Genomic DNA, 20881 nt, shown 5'->3' with positions numbered 1-20881 from the left:
GGATAAGTCTGGGCATCAGGATTTCTAAAAGCTTCCAAGAGCATCTAATGTGCAGCTCGGGATGAGAACCAGTGCCCTAGACCAAGTACTTCATTTCACAGATGGGAACCTGAAGCCCAGAGATGGGAATGTATTTGTCCAAGGTCACACAGCAAATGAATGAATGCAGAGTATTCCTTCTCTCACCCTACAGGGCACAAAGCATCAGACTCCTTGAATTGTATCGCTGATCATTTGCTTCCATACAAATGATCTTATTTGACCCTCATAACTTCTGGTGAGGTAGTGGGCAGTCATTACCCGCATCTTACAGCTGAGGATGTCAAGGAACAAAACTGTCCAGGTGACTTGCCCAAGGTAAAGGCAAGAACCTAGAATGCCCAGTTCCTGGTCCAGTGCTCTTTTAATCCCATCCATTGTCATGTACACGTTCTAGAATGAACAGGTCAATGCCGTGAGCTGGGTTCCAGGTGTAAACGGGAGGGACTATGAGGTGACATTCTAGAAGGGCGGAGAGGGTAGGACAGAAGGCAGATGCCTGATCCCTCACAAACAGGGGCTTCAGAGCAGCCATGTCCTATTTCATGTCTCCACAAACTCATCCAGGTCTTCCGCCTTCCGGCCAAGGTGAGGCGGGGCTCCTGGAACTGGAGGGTGTACTACAACTTCCCCTGAGAACCTGCTTCCTGGCTCTGGGGAGGTGGAGGTTCTGCTGGGCATTTTTGGGCTGGACCTGGAGTCAATTCTCTTGGAAGAAAGCTATTCCAGAAGTCCTTGCCAATAGCTACCCACTTGCTCATTCATTCATTCAGCAAACACTTCTCCATCACCTGTCTGCATTAGAGACTGACTGGGGCTGTGGCTATGAGTAAAACCTAATTCCCAACCACTGGACAGCCCTCTTGGGCTGGTCTTAATTGCCCCTGATCCCAGAGCTCTGCTCCTATGCCCTGCCCCTCAGGGCCTCCTCCACAAAGAGACCAAGAATAACATTCCATCCCATTCCTGTCTCTGCAGGTGGGGCTGCTTCTCTGGGCTCATCCCTTGGCCTCTATAGTCCTGTAGAGCCAGTGGTGGTGGCCTCTGGTGGACAAGGCCCACTGAGCCAGAAAGCTGAGCAGGCGACACCAGTGCCTGAAGTGCCAGAAGCCAGGGACTGCCCTGGGGGGGCTCGCTGGGAGCCACTGCAGCGGAAGGAGTACAGCCGGAACTGCCACAAATTCCCCCACGCGAGGCAGCCGGAGCGCCTTGGCTGGGAGGATGGCTGCTCCAGAAGCAGAGCTCCCTACCTGGGCAGCCCCAGCAGGCCTGGGCCCCTGCTGCTGTGTGGGCTGCCCTCTGAGACAGGAGGGAAGGAGGCTGGGCCCCAGCCCGACATCTGCATCCTTACCTTGGCCATGATGATCGCTGGCATCCCCACCGTGCCTGTCCCAGGCCTACGGGAAGAGGACCTGATCCGGGCAGCTCAAGCTTTCATGATGGCCCATCTGGAGCCAGCGGGGGCTGTGGAGGGGGCACGGTGGCCCTAGTGAGATCCCGGAGGGGCCAGCCTCCTGGCTCCTGCTTGTAGCGGGATGAAATAGCACCAGACACATAGGGTGGCTTCTCCGTATGGTTTTTGGGCAGGCAGGGTTGGTGGGTGTCTATGGCAGGGATGCGGATAGGGTGGTGGTTTGAGCCATTCTAACAAACACCAGCCCATCAGGGCCCGGACCCCAGGAAGTTTCCAGAAACCGTTAAGCCATGCCATAGGTCTTGTCAGATTGGTTACAATAAAAATTACCAAGGTAGGAGGCCCTGCTTGGAGAGTGGAGGCTTTTTTTTTTTTTTTTGTGGTACGCGGGCCTCTCACCGCTGTGGCCTCACCCGTTGCGGAGCACAGGCTCCGGACGCACAGGCCCAGCAGCCATGGCTCACGGGCCCAGCCGCTCCGCGGCATGTGGGATCCTCCCGGACCGGGGCACGAACCCGTGTCCCCTGCATCGGCAGGCGGACTCTCAACCACTGCGCCACCAGGGAAGCCCTATGGAGACTTCTTTTTGTACTGTTTTGGTACTCGATCAAAAGTTCTTGTACAAAGCCCTAGGCAAGGTGACTTTTCCTCTTGCCTTTTGTTTCTCACCCTGCTGAGGATAGGTGATAGGACCACAGGCAAGGAAGGAAAATTAACTCTTACTTGAGCACCCACTGGGCATCAGGCCCATTACATGCCCACTTAACCTTTAATCTTACCAGTGCTCTGTGGATCTCCATTTTTACAGATGAACAAATTGAGGCTTAGAGAGGTGACGTGACTTACGTCACATAGCTAGTAAAAGGCAGCACCAGCCCTCAAAAATCAGACAGGGAAGATACCAGGATTTGCATGTAATGTCAGACTCCAAAGTCTATTCTTTCCATAGTATTTCCTAAACTGCTTTCTACAAGACAAAAAACTAGACAAATGCTAAAACAGACAACATTCAACTTCAATGACCTCAGGATGGGGCAGGGTGAGGGACAGTGAGGCTGGGAGCCTGGCTGAGCCACTGCCTCTGGGGGCCTTTTCCTCTGTGGGTGAGGTGTCAGCTCATGACTGGGGAAGCTGTTACCAAGTCCCGACCCTTGATCTCCACTCAGTGTCTTATCCCTTATCTTACAGCAGGGGTTACCTGTTTTTATAAAGCCCTTGAGCTAAGAACGGTTTTTACCTTTTGAAAAGGTTGTTAAAAAGGGGGAAAAAAAAAAAAAACCCACACAACAAAAACAAAGAACCAGGAATATACAACAGAGGCTCTACGTGGCCAGCAAGTCTAGAATATTCACTAGCGGGCCCTTTATGGGAAAGGTTTGCCGCCTCCTGTCTTAGGGAACTAGACACATTGTAGTGTGGAAGAGAAAACCTTTGTGGTTTTCTCTGCAGTGGAAGAGAAAACCTTTGTCCTTCTTCCCTGGAAGGAGGGCCCGTGGAAGTACGACTGTGTGAATGTGTGTGTGGGTGTGTGTAGGGGGGGTGTGAGCACATACTTTGCGGATGAGCACCTCTGGGCGTCGGGCGTAATCAGAGTTGGACCTGCTCGTAAGGGCCGATCCAGCTGTCGGCCAGCTCGCGCAGGGTGCTGTACCGCCGTTCAAACTCCTCCTGACTGCAGTGCTGCAGGAGCTGACCCACCTCCTCCGTGAGGAGTGCCACGGCCAAGTGCTTATCCAGGGTCTCACTCCACTTGCTGCCCACAATGTCACCGAGGCTGGCAGCACAGCCTGCCGTCCACTCAGCTGGCAGCATGTCTGGCTGGAGCACCTGGCGGCGGGCACTGAGCATGGTGAGGATGTGGCGGCAGGGCAGACGGAAGGCCTGGTTAAAGTAGCAGCTGCAGCTGGCCGGGGTCTGGGGCTGCACCCTATGGGTGTCCTCCAGGATCTGTATGTTCACCTTTTCGGAACCAGAGCCGATGAGGTGCATGGATTTCTGGACCACGGCAAGCTCGCCCAGGCAGAGCTGGGCGGCCGGCCCCGTGCAGATGGCATTAAGGGAGTATTGGATGCGGGCTTCTACCAACTGTTCCACTTTGGGGCTTTCGGGGCTGCCATCCGAAGGGGGATGATTGTTCGGGGGACTCAGGCCCAGGCTGAAACTCGCCTTGTCTCCTGAGTTCTGCTGCAGGTATTGCAACAGGGCAGTCATGCCTTTTTCCACAGATGGGGTGGTGCCGAAGAACTGGCTGAGGACGTGGGCGGTGACCTCCAGGCCCTGGAAGTAGTGGCTGCTCTCCGCTCGGCTTCTCCAGCGGTGGGCCAACCAGATGCGGTCATTGAGCAGCCAGTGCGAGTGGAGCTCCGGCAGCTGGGCTGGCGGGATGCAGGTGCTCAGGAGTGTATACAATTTCCTCAGGTTTCCAGCTGTGGCCGAGCACATCGTGCTCTGCAGGGAGGTCAGGAGGACCCTCTCCACGGGCTGTTCGAGGGACAGTTGATAGAACTTGCCCTGGAAGAACTTACAGATGTGGAAGGCTGAGAGCAGGACCTCAGCTGTGGGGAACTCCATAGCGAGGGTGGGCAGCAGGAGGAAGTGGGGATCCACCAGGATGGTACAGACTCTCTCCCATGCTGGATTAAACTTCTTGAATACCTGGAGCATCTGGGCCAAGCCTTCAGCATCCTCCTTGGCAGGAATGGCGAAGTAGACTGCCCGGGCAAGATGACCCTCCAGCTGCACCCGAGGTCCATCCACCAGGAAGGTATATAACACCTTGCCCCCTGGGTTATAGGTCCGGTGGATAAATAAGATTTCAGGAAAATGGGCAAAGACTCCCTGCATAAAGCAGCTTTGATAGTTGAGGGCATCTAACTGGGCAGTCTTGCTAAGCTGACAGAGCAGCAGAGGTGGGCTTGGGTCCTCAATCAGGAGCTCATTCAGCATTGTCAGGGCCATGGGGGAGATGGGAGACGTCTAGATGCCAAGGTCAAAATATCTGCTCTGTGAGGCTGCTGTATGGAAGGCTCTCACTCTCTCTCAAGCTCCAACTAAGTTGAGGCTTGAGGCCGGACTGCAGTTCCCAGATCTCGCTCCAAAGCTGGGCCTATGGAGAGGAACAGAGGTTTAAGGAGACAGTAGGGGCTTGACTCTTCAATTACGCATCCAGACATTTTATTGCTGATACTGTGTATCAGCACTGTTCTGGGGGATATGCAATAAACATGTAAACAAACAAGGATATATCAGATAATGAAGTTTACGAAGACCACAAAACAGGGTAATAGTAAGCTGGAGGAGGGAAGGATACTTTAGCCAAAGTAACCAGTGAAGTCCTCTCTGGGGGGTGGTGGGAGGATGACTTGGAGCTGAGAGCTAATTGATAAGAAGCCAGCACGGAAAGATTTGGTTCCATGAGATTTAAATGAGTGTGAAGGCCGGAGCTGCCTTTTTTTTTTCCCCCCTTAAAGAGCATTTTAAATATTTGTATTGCACTTTATATTTACAAATTACTTCTTGGCCTCCATTCTTTCATTGGTCCTGGTATATACAAGAGAACTGCAATTGCCCCAAACTTGCTGGGTGATCTTGGGCAAGTCAGTGACCTCTCTGAGCTTCAGTCCCTTCAACCATAAAACAGGATTAACAAATGTTCATAGTCTCTTCTCCCTCCACGTAAATCCCTCTATTAACTGCAATACTATGTTCACGTTTCCTCTATTTAGCCCCCAAACCGGGTTACCGTCTCCATTTTACAGATGAGAAACTGAGGCTCAAAGAGGTTAAGTGACGTGCCCACCATTACTCTATAAGTAGCTGGAAGTTGAGTCTTTGGCTCGGGATTCTGGCTGCTTTCCACGGTACCCGAGGTTCACAAACCAGAGACAGAGAGAGGATGTGGCCTCTGACCTCTCACCTCTAACCCGGGTGGGAGGATGTGGATGTCTGACATTCCCATTCGGAGTCTGGCCGGAGCCAGAAGAGAAGTCAACCTCCCACCCCTTTGGGAGCTGTGTCATGGTGACTGCGGTCACCGGCTGCCTCACACCTCCACCCCTTCAGAAATTACTCACCCACAGCTTGGCTCCGTCGCCATTTCTCCCTATTTGACCCCGACTCTGACTCTGACTGACCTCTGGGCTCACCAACCGCGGCGCCAGCTTCGCCGTGACTCTGGCCAATGGCCTGAGGAATTTGCTTCCGGTCTTTGGCGCTCCGACCAACCGTAGCCCGACGACTCGTGGGCGGGTGCCGTTACCAGAGATACGAGGGGCCCGGCTGGCGGCAACCAATGAAAGCCTGAAGACACTAGCATCCTGGCGAGTCTGAGCACTGAGGCTGAAACTTTGGAGCCTCACGTGTGGGAAGAGCACAGGAAGTGTGCGTTACTATGGAAACTCCCTCCGAAGCCAAAAAAAAAAAATAAATAAATGGCAGTGTTTCACGGATTTTTTTCTTTTCTGGTCAAATTACAAAACCCCAGGAGGGTAGGAAGGGGTGCCTATGTAATGAATGGTACAGTGTCTTCTGCCTTATGGGGAAACTGAGGGCCAGGTCTCAAATTCCGCCTCTCCAACAGGGGTCAAGGGGCCCAACTCTTGGAATTAAAGAGACCCACACTTGAGAGAGCTGAACTCCGGTGTTGCCCAGCCCAACCCACTCCAGTATTTTGCTGGCGAGCTCCAGCACAGCGCTGTGACTGTTAAGGTCATCTTTTGACCTCGGTTCCCCTGAAGATGGCTCTTGGAAAGCTGGGTGGCTACCAGGCTTTAGGTGATTAAGACTGCAAACTACCAACAACAAAAGCCTGTGTTGGTGCTTAAAACTGCATTGAATCTAGAGGGTAAATTGGAATTAGAACAGGCCAACACACTAATTTTTACAGATGAGGAAACTGGGGTCAAAGAAATTAGGGACTTGCCCACAGTCTCCCAGCAAGTTGAGGGCAGTCAAGTCTCAGACCCAGGTTTCTTCCCTCCCAATCTATTTGGCTTCTTCCTGCTAGAATATGAGGCAGCCTGAAATCAATGTTGAAGGCTCTGTTGCAGGAAGAGGGTGAAGTAAGGGGCCGATTGCTACTCATTGAATCTGAGGTGTCAGGCTCCATTTGGTTCCACAACCCCCATCCGATTCCTTCCCTGTTCAGGCAGAACGCATTTCTCCTGCTTCTTTGATTTTATTTAAAAAGCAAAAACAAAACAAAAACTTTAATATGAATAAAAATAGGTACAAATAACAAATTCTTTGTAAAGAGCAGCAACAGCCAAGGATCACCCTCCTTCCTTTCGTCCCTGAAACCAGGCTCTTCTGTCAGGTCTGTTTTATCTCACCCTAACCTGGGGCAGGGTTTCATCTCTATGTAGTGAATAAGATCTAAATTCAGGGGTTGAGGGAGAACGAGGGACGACCCTTCAGCATGGAGATAACTTTGGCCTTGAACAATGAATGAGGCTCCCAAGGAAAATCAAAGGTAGGGCAGAAAAGGGGTAGATTCAAAGGACTGTCACACAGTGGGGCTCTTCTTCTTCCTGTTGGAACAATTTTCCTCACCCTACCTAGGAAGACATTGGTTAAAACGCTGACACCTAGCATGTCCTGCCTGCTTTGAGCTCTCAGACTTCCAGGGAGAGTGGTCTGTGGCCCACTGCGCCAGTGCAGGTGCTTCAATCGTGAATTGTGGCTCCAGGAGGAGCGAGTCCCTCCCCTTCCTCCTGCTTTCCCCAGAGGAAAGGGAGGCGGCCCACATCCTTGAAGTCCCCCAGCTGCTGACTGGGCTCAGGAGGCTGGCAGGAGGCCGCCCAGATGTCCACAATCTTGCGCAAGGTGGAACAGCGCTCCTCCAGCTCTGGTCCCTCGCTCTGCATCAGCAGGTTCGCGAGCTCCCTGCTTAGGTCCTGAATCATGTCGTTCCGTCCTTTCTCCCCTGGCTGGCCTGCATTCGGTATCAGGACAGGGTCCCGGAGCTCCCCGCTGGGCCCAAGGAGGTGCTGGTACCTCTTCTGCCACCGGCGGCACACCATGGCTTCGCCCACGGGCCTCTGGCTGGTGTGCAGCAGCGCCAAAATGTGCCGGCATGGCAGGTGGTACCGCTGTTGAAAGGAGCAGCTGCAGCTGCAGCCGTCCTTGCTCGCCTGGTGGGAGTCCTCTAGCAGCTGCACGTCCACGGAGCAGCCAGCCACGTCCACCAGGTGCGTGGAGTTCTGTACCACCGCCCACTCATTGTGGCATAGCTTGTAGGCCAGATCGGAGCCACTCTGGAGTAAGGAGTCTAGCATGCCGCCCTGGGAGGGCTGTCCCTGGGGCTGCTGCTGCGGCGCCCGCACCTGCTGCAGCTCTGGCTGTGCCTCTTGCATGGGCAGCCTGATGAAGCTCCCTCCACAGATTCCAGAAGGCTTCTTGGACTTTGGTGCCTTGCTTGCTGACCGGGCTCTCTTTAACCTGGGGGGAGCAGTGGGAAAGTTCTTCAAGCCTTTGGTGTTAAAGAAGTCTATGTAATCCACAAAGCGGAGGATGCAGTCCAGCAGGGACTGCTGTTCCCGGAAGAGGCTCGACACCTTGCTGGTGACGACGTCCAGGCTGTCCATGTAGGTGTTACAGGCGTGCAGGCCCTTCCTGACGTGCATGTACCACAGCAGTTCACACGAGAACCAGTGGGCCTGAAGGAAGCTGAAGAGCTGCTCGTTGAGCAAGACTTGGGACATCTGGCAGAGATTTTGCAGGCTGGCCTCAGAAGTGACAAACACGGCCTCCCGCAGGGCTTCTTTCATGAGCCTTTTAAAGGATGGATCTGCTGAACTACGATGCAACTTCTTCTCCAAGAGTCGGGTCGTGTGATAGATGGAGAGGAGGATGCGGGCAGCAGGGAAGATCTCCTGCAGGATGGCTCGATGAGGGAAGGACGGGTCCACGAAGACCACCTTGACCTTGGGCCAATCTGAGTTGAACTCTGTAAAGATACTCAGCATCTTGGCCACGGAGGTGGCTGTCTCGGACTTGAGCACCGCAAAGTGTACCACTCGCCCCTCTCGTTCCTTGCTCTCCACCAAGAAAGCGTAGAGGATATGGCCCTGGGCATTCTCCACCCGGTGCAGCAAGAGATTCTCAGGGAAGCGGATGAAGAGGTCGCTCATCTTGCTGCTCTGGAAGCTGAGCCTGTCCAGGTCTTGGCTGCTGCCCACACTGAAGGAGGCCATGGAACCCACATCCACCTTAAGAAAGTTCTTCATCACTTTGGCTATCTTGGCCAGGTCAGAAGGAGTGATGCCCTCCTGCTCTGGCTTTGAGGGTGTTTGGACCTTATCTAAGCAAAATGATGGCTCAAACAGGGACTTCTCAGCTGTGCCAAGGTCTTTGTTGATCGTGGGCTGTGCAGGCTGGAGTTTCTTCTGAGATTTGCCAGTGGCGTCTCCTCTAGGACCCGCGGTTTTGGAGTCAACGTGTATATGCTGTGTGTTGAGTTCACTGATAAACAGCCTATCCAGTTTCTCATTGTACCGCAGGAGCAAGTATGCTGGGCACATAGCTGCCGCTGCTGTTCTCTTCCTGTTTGACTGGGTCCGAATACAGACAAATTTCACCTGCACATATCTAGGGAAGGCAGAGGTGAAAATGAAAAAGGTGCTGACCACCCCCTTTCTCTTACAAGTCAACGCCCTGCAGGGACTTACAGCGGCTGATACATTTCCAGGAGACCACAGTGCAATACAGGAAGTAGGAAAGGTTTACATTTTCTCTCCAGTCCCAAAGTATTCAGGTCTTTCTTCAAGACCCCATCCAACTAAAACACCCTTCACGTTCATCTACAGAAGTTCTAAGCCCCAGCTCCTTTTATTTACTCTCATTTTCCCATCTGTAGTTGTCAACAATTCGATCTGAGGCAAAGGTACAAGGGAAAATAGATAAGAGGCAGCAGCAGAGCTGGTTACTCACTGTTTAAAGTGGCCCCTTCATTCCTGCCTTTAGGGAGCCATTGCCTCCTCTGCCTTCTCCTCTCGGCAGCAAAAATAAAAGAGGCCTCGGGGGTTAGGGTGTATCTGGGATCTGGGGTCACCGCTGACTTAAAGAAAAATGTCCACATCCTAAGAGAGTGAGAACCCCTGGGCTAGATGACCTTTAGGATCCTGCTAGCTTTCCATTCTAGGCTGAAAGTGCTGATTCAAAGGAGAACAGTAATTAAATTGAATATCTGCTCTTTTCCCCTTCCTATCCTCATTCAACCCATGCTTCAAGGCCCAAATCAGGCCCCACCTTCTCCAGGAAACCTTTATGGAGGCCCTCAAGCCACAGTAATTGCTCCTTACTTCAGATTCATAGCATTTATTTAAAGGAAAAGGCTTAGCAGATTTTCTGGGTAGCGGTAGTGGTTAAACGGTGGATATGCTGGAAGCTGACGCTCTGGATTTGAATCCAGGCTCTACCACTCAGAAGCTGTTTGACCTTGGGCAAGTCACTTCACCTCTCTGTGTGCAGAGTAACTGCACAACTCCTCATCATAAAATGAAACTAATTAGGGTTGTTATGAAAATTAAATAAGCCACAGACATAAGATTTAGCCCAGAGCCTGGTTCAGCCTTTCATTTATTCTAAATAAAAGTCATCTACTGTTACTACAGCTCCTAAGCCTTGGGACCTTTTCTTGGGCATTTATGCAGTGTCTTTCCAATTGGATGGGGTTGTTTTCAAGTGGCAAGAGCAAGTCAGTCCTCAGTGTATTCCAAGCACCTAACACCACTGCTGTTCCTTCAGCAGATGCTTGTGAAAGATGTGATGGATGAATGACTCAGGGACCACAGGTGGGCGGGACGCGTCACACCCCTGCCTCCTCAGAGAGTGTCCTAACCCAAAGATAGGGGAAGGGGGGAAAAAATCTCAGCCCCTGGCATGACATGACACAGCCTGGGCATCTCACCAACTCCCTTCCAAACACTCTGGCCCAGCTGGTCCTGTTTGCTCATCCTGTGGGGAAGCTTAGAAAAATAGGAAGTCACGCCTGAAATAACAGGGCGGAGGGGCCTGAGGCTGAAAATGCCTGCATGTGTGGTGTGCGCAGTGCCAGGGCAGCAACACCGTCCCCAGCTCAGGGAGCAGCCCAGTAGCACGGCAAGGCCAGAGAGGGGTGACCGCGGTGTACCCTCTGCCTAACTCTTCCGCCTGTTTTCCACTGTCCCAACTGTCTTGTTTTATTGTACCCTAGAAAGACAAACTGTCTACTACTTCCCATGTTCACTACACTGTGTCTCACCTCGATGCCTTTGCTCGGGTTGTCTTTCTGTCTGGAATGCCCCACCCATCTGTCTTCATCTCAGAGCTAACTCATCCTTCAGGACTACATGCAACTACCATCTTTCCTAGGATGCCTCCCCCAAGCCCTCAGATTGGGCCCTACCCTTCTGCTGGCTCAACATCTTAGCATAGATCTTAGCTCATAACTTTATATTGACTTTACGTGTTCACAGTATATGCTTGTTAACCTATCTTTTTTTCCCAAAAAAAAGATACTGGTGAGTGCCAACCATAAAGCTCTTTCCACCTTTCCTGGTTCTATTAATGATTGCACCTCCCAGGGTGGAGACATTGGCATTCTTTTTAATTCCTCCTTCTCCATGTCTATATCCAGTGTGGTAAGTCTTTTAAATTCTTTCTTCCCACTATTACACATATTAAGAATTATTATATGCCAGGCTACATGTAAGCCCCTTACATGCATCCTTTTACATTAAGAAAAGGGTTCTATCATCCACATTTTACAGATGAGGCAACAGGCTTAAAGAGCTTCTCAAGGATGAGAATCTGGGATTTAATCCTCCAGCTAAAACTGGACGACCTGGGATGTGAACTAAGCCTGCTTGGCTACAGTCTATGTAGTTAACCATTATGTTGCCTGTCTTCTTTCAAAATACTTCTCCCTCTCTGAATTCTCATTTTTACCCTCCTCAACTTGACCCTCAATGCTTTGATTGTTCAGGTTCAATAACTTCCTTAAAGATCTCTAAACATACTGTCCTTGTTTGGTGCGTGACATGCACCATGCACGTCAAACTTAAAGGGTACTAGGTTAAAGCCTCTGTTATTTTTTCCTGCTTCCCTTAATCTTTTTTAATTTTAACTTTTAAATTTTTTGGCTGCACCATGCGGCTTGCAGGATCTTAGTTCCCTGACCAGGGATTGAACCCGGGCCCTCAGCACTGAAAGTGCCAAGTCCTAACCACCGGACCGCCAGGGAATTCCCCTGCTTCCCTTAATCTCTGGTATTGAGTATAATTTACACACAGTGAAATACACAAATCTTTTGTAAGAATTCTTTGAGCACTGTAGTAATTTTAATCTGTATTTATTTCTATCTCCCAGGTGAAAGCATAGACTCTCTTCAAGACAGGGATGGGGTTTTATACTTTTCTGAATCTCCCTTAGTGCTTACATCCAAGTGTGCTCAGCCAGGATCTGGAAGAAGGGAGTCAGCCAGTCTTGCTTCCTTTCAATGTTCTCTGTACATGTTTATTTCCTCTACCTGGACTGTGCCCCCAGTGTACTCCCAGTGCCTGGCACTGCACCTGGCACAGACTAGGTGCTCTGAACACACACCCTGAATGAACATTAAATGAGTGATTGCATGACACAGAAAATTCTCCTTTTAACATGAGTAGCACATTAGGAAGACCACTGGGAGAGTTCTGTCAGGTGACTTGGCTTCTATCCCAGCACTATTACTAACTATAACTTTGGACAAGTCCTTTGTTTAGTTTCAAACATCTACTAAGTCCTACTATGTACCAAACACTATACTAGTTGCTCAGAAGGCTACAGAGACAAATTAGGTAGTCTCTACTCTCAAAGTCTAGTGAGCAGAGAGATTATTACACAGATGGCCAGTAAAGCCAAAACTAAGTGAATGGTTAAATAGAGGTACAAGCAATATACCTATAATTGAATAAAGAGTGATTTACCCTGACTATAGGGATTGGAACAGATCTAAAGCTTTTGATTAATTTCACATAAGATTTGTGTCCTTGTTGCATGTAAATTGCACCTTGAGCAACGAACAGAATTTTTACAGGTGGAGTCAAGCCATTTTAGACAACATAACCTGAGTTACAAACAAGACTCTGGAACCAGAAGATCTGAGTTTATATTCCAGCTTTACCACTTAGCTATGTGAACTTGGACAAGTCACTTCACTTCCTCTCAGCCTCCAATTCTTATCTATAAATATAGAAATAACAAGAGTACTGATCTACGAATAATCAGTACCTGATCCAAGAATAATCAGTACCACTAAAAGTGGATTCATTTAAAAGGCTGTGGCAGACAGAGAAAGATAACTACTGTATGATATCACTTATATGTGGAATCTAAAAAATACAACAAACTAGTGAATATAACAAAAAAGAAGTAGATTCACAGACAAAGGGAACAGACTAGTGGTTAACAGTGGGGAGAGGGAAGCGGGGAGGGAAAATATAGGGGGTAGGGGATTAAGTGGTACAAGGATATATTGTACAACATAGGGAATATAGCCAATATTTTATAATAAGTATAAAAGGAGTAAAACCTTTGAAAATTGTAAATCACTATACTGTACACCTGTAACTTATATAATATTGTACATCAACTATTCTTCAATTAAAAACAAAAAAAGGCTGTAGCAGGATTGGTTGGTGGCCAACCCAACATTCCTTAGCCCCCTCCTTCCTTCCTTCCTTCCTAACTGAAGGCCAATTATATTCAGGTTGCCATTCCTCTCCCACATAGCTAAGTGCTTCGGGGCTACTCTAAGCGAATTAAGGTAATCTCGTTAGGAATGGCCATGGATACTGGCCCAATTCTGCACAAAGAAACATGATAGGAAATGTGCAGGAAACCCAGGCAGGCTTTTGCCTCTGGATGTGACTCCTACATTTGTGCCATGTGGCGAGCCATCCTGAGGGCAACGCTGAGACCTGAGGATGGCAGAGTGGAAAGACGGGAAAAGCCTGGGCCACTGAAACAATCACCTTCTCTGGGCTAAGAAATAATGCATTTTGAGTCAGGGTTTTTGGTTAATTACAGCCAAAAAAAACCTCGCCAGAAACCACATTTCACAGGAAATTAGTGGGAAAAAAAGATTTGAGCAATCTTTAAAAAAATGAGATGAAAATTATGAAAATATTATATTTAATGAAATTTAAGTTATAATGGCAGCTATCTGCCAATTCTTAGAATAATCAAAGAACCACTTAAAGCATCAACTTTTTTTTTTCCTTGGTATATCTCCCCCAAACACTCCGATACTTTATTTCCTGTCTTACTTTTGCAATATGTAAGGGTCAATTTTACCAAAATATTCCTGGGCTTTATCACGTTTGCCAAGGGCCTAATTTAATTTTTTACTATGCAAATCCTTTGCTTTTCACGTCTGTACATATCATTGTCCTGCTGATTTCCCTTTCCATTTGTCAACTGGCATAAGGCTGCAGGTGATGTAAGGATTTCTCTATCATTACTTTCAGGGACTTCACCAAGTCCTACAGCTCTTGGAAGACATGCAATTTCAGTTTGCAATCAGTTTTATTTGCATTTTATAATCCTTATGTTTACCACATCTATTCATTTGCCAAAAACTCACTACCATAGATGTTGATGGAACCGGTAGGATAAGCAGGAAGGAATGACTAAGTAGTGACTAATTTTTAAAGTGGCTAGTTTGTTAGCAAGATTTGTGCTTTCCTACAGAGCCTTGTGATTAGTGATACATGGAAAAATGAAAACTCAGATAACAATGGCTTAGTTCAAAGAGTGTGATGAGGATTAAACAAAACAATGTCTGTAAAGCTCTCAGCAGAGTGTCTAGAACATGTTCCAAAAAAGTATTCAAAAAAGGTAGTTATTAAACTGAACAGCAATGGAGAGAGACATTGGAATACTTCACGGTTTGAAGACTAGCAATCCCCCAAAGACATAACAAAAAGAAAAACACAACAGCCTTATGTAAAAATATGGGAAGGGAAACTGGGCATAAAATCACAGAATCTCCCAGTCGATTGGGACTTTGGGTCATTTAGTAGTACCTCCCACAACACATTTTTCTGACTCTTAAAAGTACCGGGGCTTGAACTTCCCTGGTGGTGCAGCTTAAAAATACCGGGGCTTGAACTTCCCTGGTGGTGCAGCGGTTAAGAATCCGCCTGCCAGGGACTTCCCTGGTAGCGCAGTGGTTAAGAATCCGCCTGCCAATGCAGGGGATACGGGTTCAATCGCTGGTCCGGGAAGATCCCACATGCCACGGAGCAACTAAGCCCGTGCGCCACAACTACTGAGGCTGCACTCTACAGCCCGCGAGCCACAACTACTGAAGCCCATGCGCCTAGAGTCCGTGCTCCGCAACAAGAGAAGCCACCGCAATGAGAAGCCCATGCACCGCAAGGAAGAGTAGCCCCCGCTCACCGCAACTGGAGAAAGCCCGCAGGCAGCAACGAAGACCCAACGCAGCCAAAAATGATAAATAAAATAAAATAAAATAAAATAAAATTTATTTTTTAAAAAAGAATCTGCCTGCCAATGCAGGGGACACGGGTTCGAACCCTGCCCCAGGAAGATCTCACATGCTGCAGAGCAACTAAGCCCGTGCGCCACAACTACTGAGCCCGTGAGCCACAACTACTGAAGCCCGCGTGCCTAGAGCCCATGCTCCGCAACAAGAGAAGCCAACGCAATGAGAAGTCCGTACACTGCAACAAAGAATAGCCCCCGCTCGCCACAACTAGAGAAAGCCCACGCGCAGCAACGAAGACCCAACGCAGCCAAATTAATTAATTAATTAAATTAAAAAAAAAATACTGGGGCTTCCCTGGTGATCCAGTGGGTAAGACTGCACACCCCATGCAGGGGGCCCGGGTTCCATCCCTGGTCGGGGAACTAGATCCCGCATGCCGCACATAAGCCCGCATGCTACAACGAAGATCCTGCATGCCGCAACTAAGACGCGGGACAGCCTAAATAAATAAATAAATATTTATTTATTTAAGAAAAAGAAAACCTACTACTTTCCATCATGTACTCCAGTTATGACTTTGGCAAATATTTACTGAGCGCTATGCTTCAGCAACTGCATGTATTTAATCTTCACCACATCCTTCTCATTCTACAGAGGATGAAACTGTGTCATGGAGATTAAAAGTCTTGCCCAAGGTCAGAGTTAAAGCCTGTCTTTTTTTTTTTTTTGGTTCTTATATATATATATATATATATATATTTTTTTTTTTTTTTAATTTCTGGCTGTGTTGGGTCTTTGTTGCTGTGCATGGGCTTTCTCTAGCTGCCGTGAGCAGGGGCTACTCTTCATTGAGGTCTAACCACTGGACCGCCAGGAATTCCCTTTTACTACTATTTTAAAGAAATCATTATTTCTGTGATTAGAGTTTAATATTTGTCTCCCTGGCTGGAGGGGAAGCTCCATGAGGGCAGGGACTCAATTTATCTTTTCAACACTGTGTCTCAGACACTAGCATGGAGAAAGTTTTCAGTTAACGATTGGTAAAATCAATGAATTAAAGGGCTCATACAATGTAATAAGTGATGTAGAGTGATCTCCAAAATATGCTGACAAGTGAGAAAAGCAAAGGTGCAGAATGATGTGTATAAATAGTATGCAGCCACCTGTGTTAAAAAAAAAAGGATGGAGCTCCCCTGGTGGCGCAGTGGTTGAGAGACCGCCTGCCGATGCAGGGGACACGGGTTCGTGCCCTGGTCCGGGAAGATCCCACATGCCGCGGAGCGGCTGGGCCCGTGAGCCATGGCTGCTGAGCCTGAGCATCTGGAGCCTGTGCTCTGCAACAGGAGAGGCCACAACAGTGAGAGGCCTGCGTACCGCAAAAAAAAAGGATACATATGTACACACAAGATATGTTTGTTCAGCTCATGCAGCTCAATATTAAAAAAGCAAACAACCCAATCAAAAAATGGGCAGAAGACCTAAATAGACATTTCTCCAAAGAAGACATACAGATGGCCAGGAAGCACATGAAAAGCTGCTCAGCATCACTAATTATTAGAGAAATGCAAATCAAAACTACAATGAGGTATCACCTCACACCAGTTAGAATGGGCATCATCAGAAAATCTACAAACAACAAATGCTGGAGAGGGTGTGGAGAAAAGGGAAACCTCTTGCACTGTTGGTGGGAATATAAATTGATACAGCCACTATGGAGGACAGTATGGAGGTTCCTTAAAACACTAAAAACAGAATGACCATATGACCCAGCAATCCCACTACTGGGCATACTACACTGAGAAAACCATAATTCAAAAAGACACAGGCACCACAATGTTCACTGCAGCACTATTTACAATAGCCAGGTCATGGAAGCAACCTAAATGCCCATCGAAAGACGAATGGATAAAGAAGATGTGGTACATATATACAATGGAATATTACTCAGCCATAAAAAGGAACGAAATTGGGTCATTTGTAGAGACGTGGAGGGATCTAGAGACTCTCATACAGAGTGAAGTAAGTCAGAAAGAGAAAAACAAATATCGTATATTAACGCATATATGTGGAACCTAGAAAAATGGTACAGATGAACCAGTTTGCAGGGCAGAAATTGAGACACAGATGTAGAGGACAAATGTATGGACACCAAGGGGGAAACGTGGCACGGGGTGGTGGGATGAATTGGGAGATTGGGATTGACATATATACACTAATATGTATAAAATGGATAACAAATAAGAACCTACTGTATAAAATAATAAATAAAATTAAATTAAAAAAAAAGAGATATGTTTGTTCAGGCTCACGGGTATCTCAGGAAGATAATAGCGGTTGTCTCTAGATAACACAGTGGAAGGGACACTGACTTTTAGACCCTTTGATGTAATGTGAAATTTTTAAAAAATTAAATGACTATATTGACCACTCAAAAACAAATTCATTTATTAAATTGTTCAGCCTGCAAAAACAAAACCAATCCGAACCTCTAATCTGTTAGCTGAGTCCCTTCCATTCTCTTTCGCACTGCTCCAGCATAAATCTTCCTTCCAGCCAAGCAGGTCTCCTCACTGCCTTCCAAGTACAGCAATGTTAATATCTGCACTAGCTCACACACCATTTCTCCATCCAGGATGTTAACCTTCCTGTGATAGGCAGAATGGTCCCCCAAAAGACGTCCACTTCCTAATCTCTAAAACCTGTGAATATGTTAGGTTACATGGCAAAGGGGAATTAAGATTGCAGATGGAATCAAGGTTGCTAATTAGCTGATTTTTTAAAGGTAAATTATCCTAGATTATCTGCACAGGATCCTAAAAAAATGGAAGAGGGAGGCAGAAGGGGAGCCAGAGAGGGAGATGGGACGAAGCAGGGTCAGAGTGATGTGATGTGAGGACTCCACCAACCACTGTTGGCTTTGAAGATGGAGGCAGGGGACCATGAGTCAAGGAGTGTGGGCAGCTTCTAGAAGCTGGAAAAGACTCAGAAACAGATTCTCCTCTAGGGACTACAGAAAGAAATGCAGCTCTGCTGACACCTTGGTTTTAACCCAGTCAGATCTGTGCCTGACTTCTAACCTACAGAACAGTAAGATACTAAATTTGTGTTGTTAAAACCACTATGTTTGTGATATTTTGTTAGAGCAGCAAATACACCGCCTGACACCTCCCCATCTATGGAGCCCAGCTCAAGCCTCCCTTTCTCACTTGCTTCCCTAGCCCACTGTGATTTTTCTCTGAGTCCCTGCAGCACCAGTTCCGCTGAATTACACATTTAACACTTGATGACTCATTCATTCAACAGTTACTTAAGGCCTGCTATAGGACAAGGCCTGTGCTAGACCCTGGAGACCATCCACCTGAAGGGTGTTTACGCGTGATTATGAGGTGTTTGGACTAGATTCTATGCAAGCAGCATGGTGTTAATCAGTGAGAATGCAAAAAATAGTAAACCAGAGTCCGTCCCTGGAAGAGCTCAGCAAACCAGGGAAACCTCTGTAAACTGTGTTCCTTAACGATGTGCAAATAACTGTAACAGGTGCTGTCAGAACATAGAGTAGGAGCATCTAACCTAATCTTCAGGGAGTTAAGACAGGCTTCCTGGAAATTATGCTAATAACTGAAGGAAAAGTAACAATTAGCTAAGACAGAGTTTTCCACAAGTAGCCCAAAATGACCTCAGATTATACAAGAATATTTAATAGTTATTTAGAAATATATACTATCCTTTTGCCACTATACTGTTACTTCTTATATATTATTGCTTAGATTGGTTCTAAAGCTTCTTTGAATATTAGAAGCATTTCAAGAAAAATGTTAAGTAAATTGTAGTTCAGGATATATAGTACAGAGAGGATAGTTTAAAAACAACTAATGTTTGAGGAAAAGGGAGCTAAGATAAGTGGATGGGCAAGGTTATTCTAACCAGCAGATGTGGTAAGTGCAAGGACCAGGAAGCTGTGGGCTTGGGACAGGAGCTGAATGTGGAGTAAGACCCGGTGTAGATGGAGCACATGGTGCAAGATGAGGAGGTCAGAAGGGTCAGATGGTCTGGCCAGCCAGCTTAGTAACAGTCCTGGACTTAATCATGAGGGCAACGGGAGGCTATTGCACTTTATCCGGACTGTAAGCAGTTTGAAAGCAGGGCATTTTTTGGTATTCTTTGGCTGCTTAGAAGGATGCTACCGGCAGAGATCAAAGTCCAAACACCTCACAATGGTACTTACAGATCTTTTACATAAACTGCAACTGACACAGCCTCCTGCCAAGCATGGCATCCCACATGTTTCTCCAACATGCCACCTTCTTTGACGGATCTGTGCCCTCGCTCCACAGCTCCTTCTGGTCAAACCCCTCTGTGATACTTGATATTAACCATTGAACTTCTACACTAGCCCTGTGCCTTCATTCACAACCCAGCAGAAACCATTACTTCCAGTGCGAAGCCTTTCCCTTTCTTCCCAGCCATCTGTCACTTCTTCTGCACATCTCTTTTAAAGCATTTATCACATACTAGTTGGTTTACCTAAGTCCAACTCTATGCCACCTCAAGCTCTTTGAGGGCAGGTTTAGTTACTTATTCATCTTTATGTTAGCTGTACCCAGCACAACACTGGACTTCAGAGTAGGGGAAAAAAACACAGCCTGCCTGCTTAGAGAGTGAGCTTTGGCCAAATGCCTCAACCCAGAGGTCTCAAACTCAGATACACTTTGACGCACTGAGCTGGCCTATAGAGTGTGTGATTACATTTGAATTGATTTTTTTAAAAAGTGGACACATTCGCATAAAGCCTGGATTGCTGACTCCACTTGTCCCAAATCTGGGAACACTGGATCTTCATTTTCACATGGCAGCCACCAGCTGGAGTTAATTGGCCTGCTCACCATTTTGCCCAGTTCACACTTCTGTTCTCCCTAGCACAAACACCTGGTGTTGGTTATTTCATCATTCCTTTTTGTATAGTTAAAGTTAAATTTTCTTACACTGGGATGTTTCACCTGAGTCCTTAAGGCAATTGAGTTTTCAACCCTTAGCTTAGCCTCCAAGCTTCTTTTCTCATCTTCCAAATGGAAAAAATAACATTTGCCTATAATTTTCAATACAGTCCTGTGGGGTAAAGCATACAGAATAGAGAACGCTGCCTGGGACATGGGAAGTGTTTGAAAAAAGGTTGTAAATCTCAGGAGCTCAAGAACCATTTACAGAACGAACAAATGAATGAATGAATGAACAAACTACCCAATAAATGACCAGTGTTACTGCTTTGTAAAGAGAAGACTGATGAAGAAAATTCTCGCCAAGGCGTTTTTATCTATTTGTGAAGGCCATACTTTGTGTCTGGGATACGGTAGGTGCTCAAAAAATGGGACAAACTGCAGCTATTATGGATTCCATAAAAGCTGTGAATGAAGGCGTGAGTGAGGGAAGGTGAAGCGGGTGGTCAAAAAGCGATGCCTATGGAGCTTTTGCGCTTTTCACCAGGCACACAGCAGGTGCTCAATAAGTGCCTGTGGCATCCTCAAAGAGACAGGGGCCCAGCTGCACTCCCTCCTCCTCCAGGCCGCCCTCCTGGGGACCATCCGGCCTCCTCCCCACCCTCCTGCCCCGCCCCCGCCCCCCCCTTACAGGATGTCCTCGCGGATGGAGGTGCCGTGGTTGAGGTTGTGGAAGCGGACGGAGACGCAGTCCCTGAGAATGAAGGAGCACCTGTTCTCCTTTTTGTAGGCGCTGAAGCACTCCTTGAAGTCCTCGTAGGTCTTGAAGCAGCTGCCTAGCTCCATGGCCGCCCCCTCTGCCCACACCAGGGGCTGCACCAAGATAAACACCAGGGGTCTGAGGTCACCTCTGAGGGTCTACCGGCTGGCGTGGGCCCAGGACGCCTTAAGGGTGGGCCCCTATTGGGTGGCCTGTTAACGGAGCTCAGGAGAAGCCCTCGGCCTGAGAGGGTTACCGTAAGTTCG

At 47.8% G+C, this 20881-nt stretch overlaps 3 protein-coding genes across 3 annotated transcripts; 1 reads left to right on the top strand and 2 right to left on the bottom strand.

Moving 5' to 3' along the window:
- Window positions 1–557: 557 nt before the first annotated feature.
- Window positions 558–1708, top strand: SPATA25 (spermatogenesis associated 25). Its single transcript, XM_082671580.1, has 2 exons — window positions 558–627; window positions 1018–1708. The coding sequence occupies exons 1-2, from the start codon at window positions 573–575 to the stop codon at window positions 1527–1529; spliced, it is 567 nt and encodes a 188-aa protein (XP_082527706.1). The 5' UTR covers window positions 558–572; the 3' UTR covers window positions 1530–1708.
- A 1332-nt stretch (window positions 1709–3040) lies between these two features.
- On the bottom strand, window positions 3041–5556 carry ZSWIM1 (zinc finger SWIM-type containing 1; the record flags this gene model as incomplete). Its single annotated transcript, XM_082671309.1, has 2 exons — window positions 5527–5556; window positions 3041–4559 (listed from the first exon to the last, which is right to left on the bottom strand). Exon 2 carries the CDS (start codon window positions 4409–4411, stop codon window positions 3041–3043), a length of 1371 nt encoding a protein of 456 aa, XP_082527435.1. The 5' UTR covers window positions 4412–4559; window positions 5527–5556.
- A 1133-nt stretch (window positions 5557–6689) lies between these two features.
- On the bottom strand, window positions 6690–20704 carry ZSWIM3 (zinc finger SWIM-type containing 3). Its single transcript, XM_082671236.1, has 2 exons — window positions 20547–20704; window positions 6690–9040 (listed from the first exon to the last, which is right to left on the bottom strand). Exons 1-2 carry the CDS (start codon window positions 20699–20701, stop codon window positions 7117–7119), a joined length of 2079 nt encoding a protein of 692 aa, XP_082527362.1. The 5' UTR covers window positions 20702–20704; the 3' UTR covers window positions 6690–7116.
- Window positions 20705–20881: the final 177 nt, after the last annotated feature.

Source organism: Grampus griseus (assembly GCF_964374135.1).
Source record: "Grampus griseus genome assembly, chromosome: 14".
Lineage (NCBI taxonomy): Eukaryota > Metazoa > Chordata > Mammalia > Artiodactyla > Delphinidae > Grampus > Grampus griseus.
Note: the sequence above shows the minus strand (reverse complement) of the source record. Positions and strands in the feature narration are given on the sequence as shown.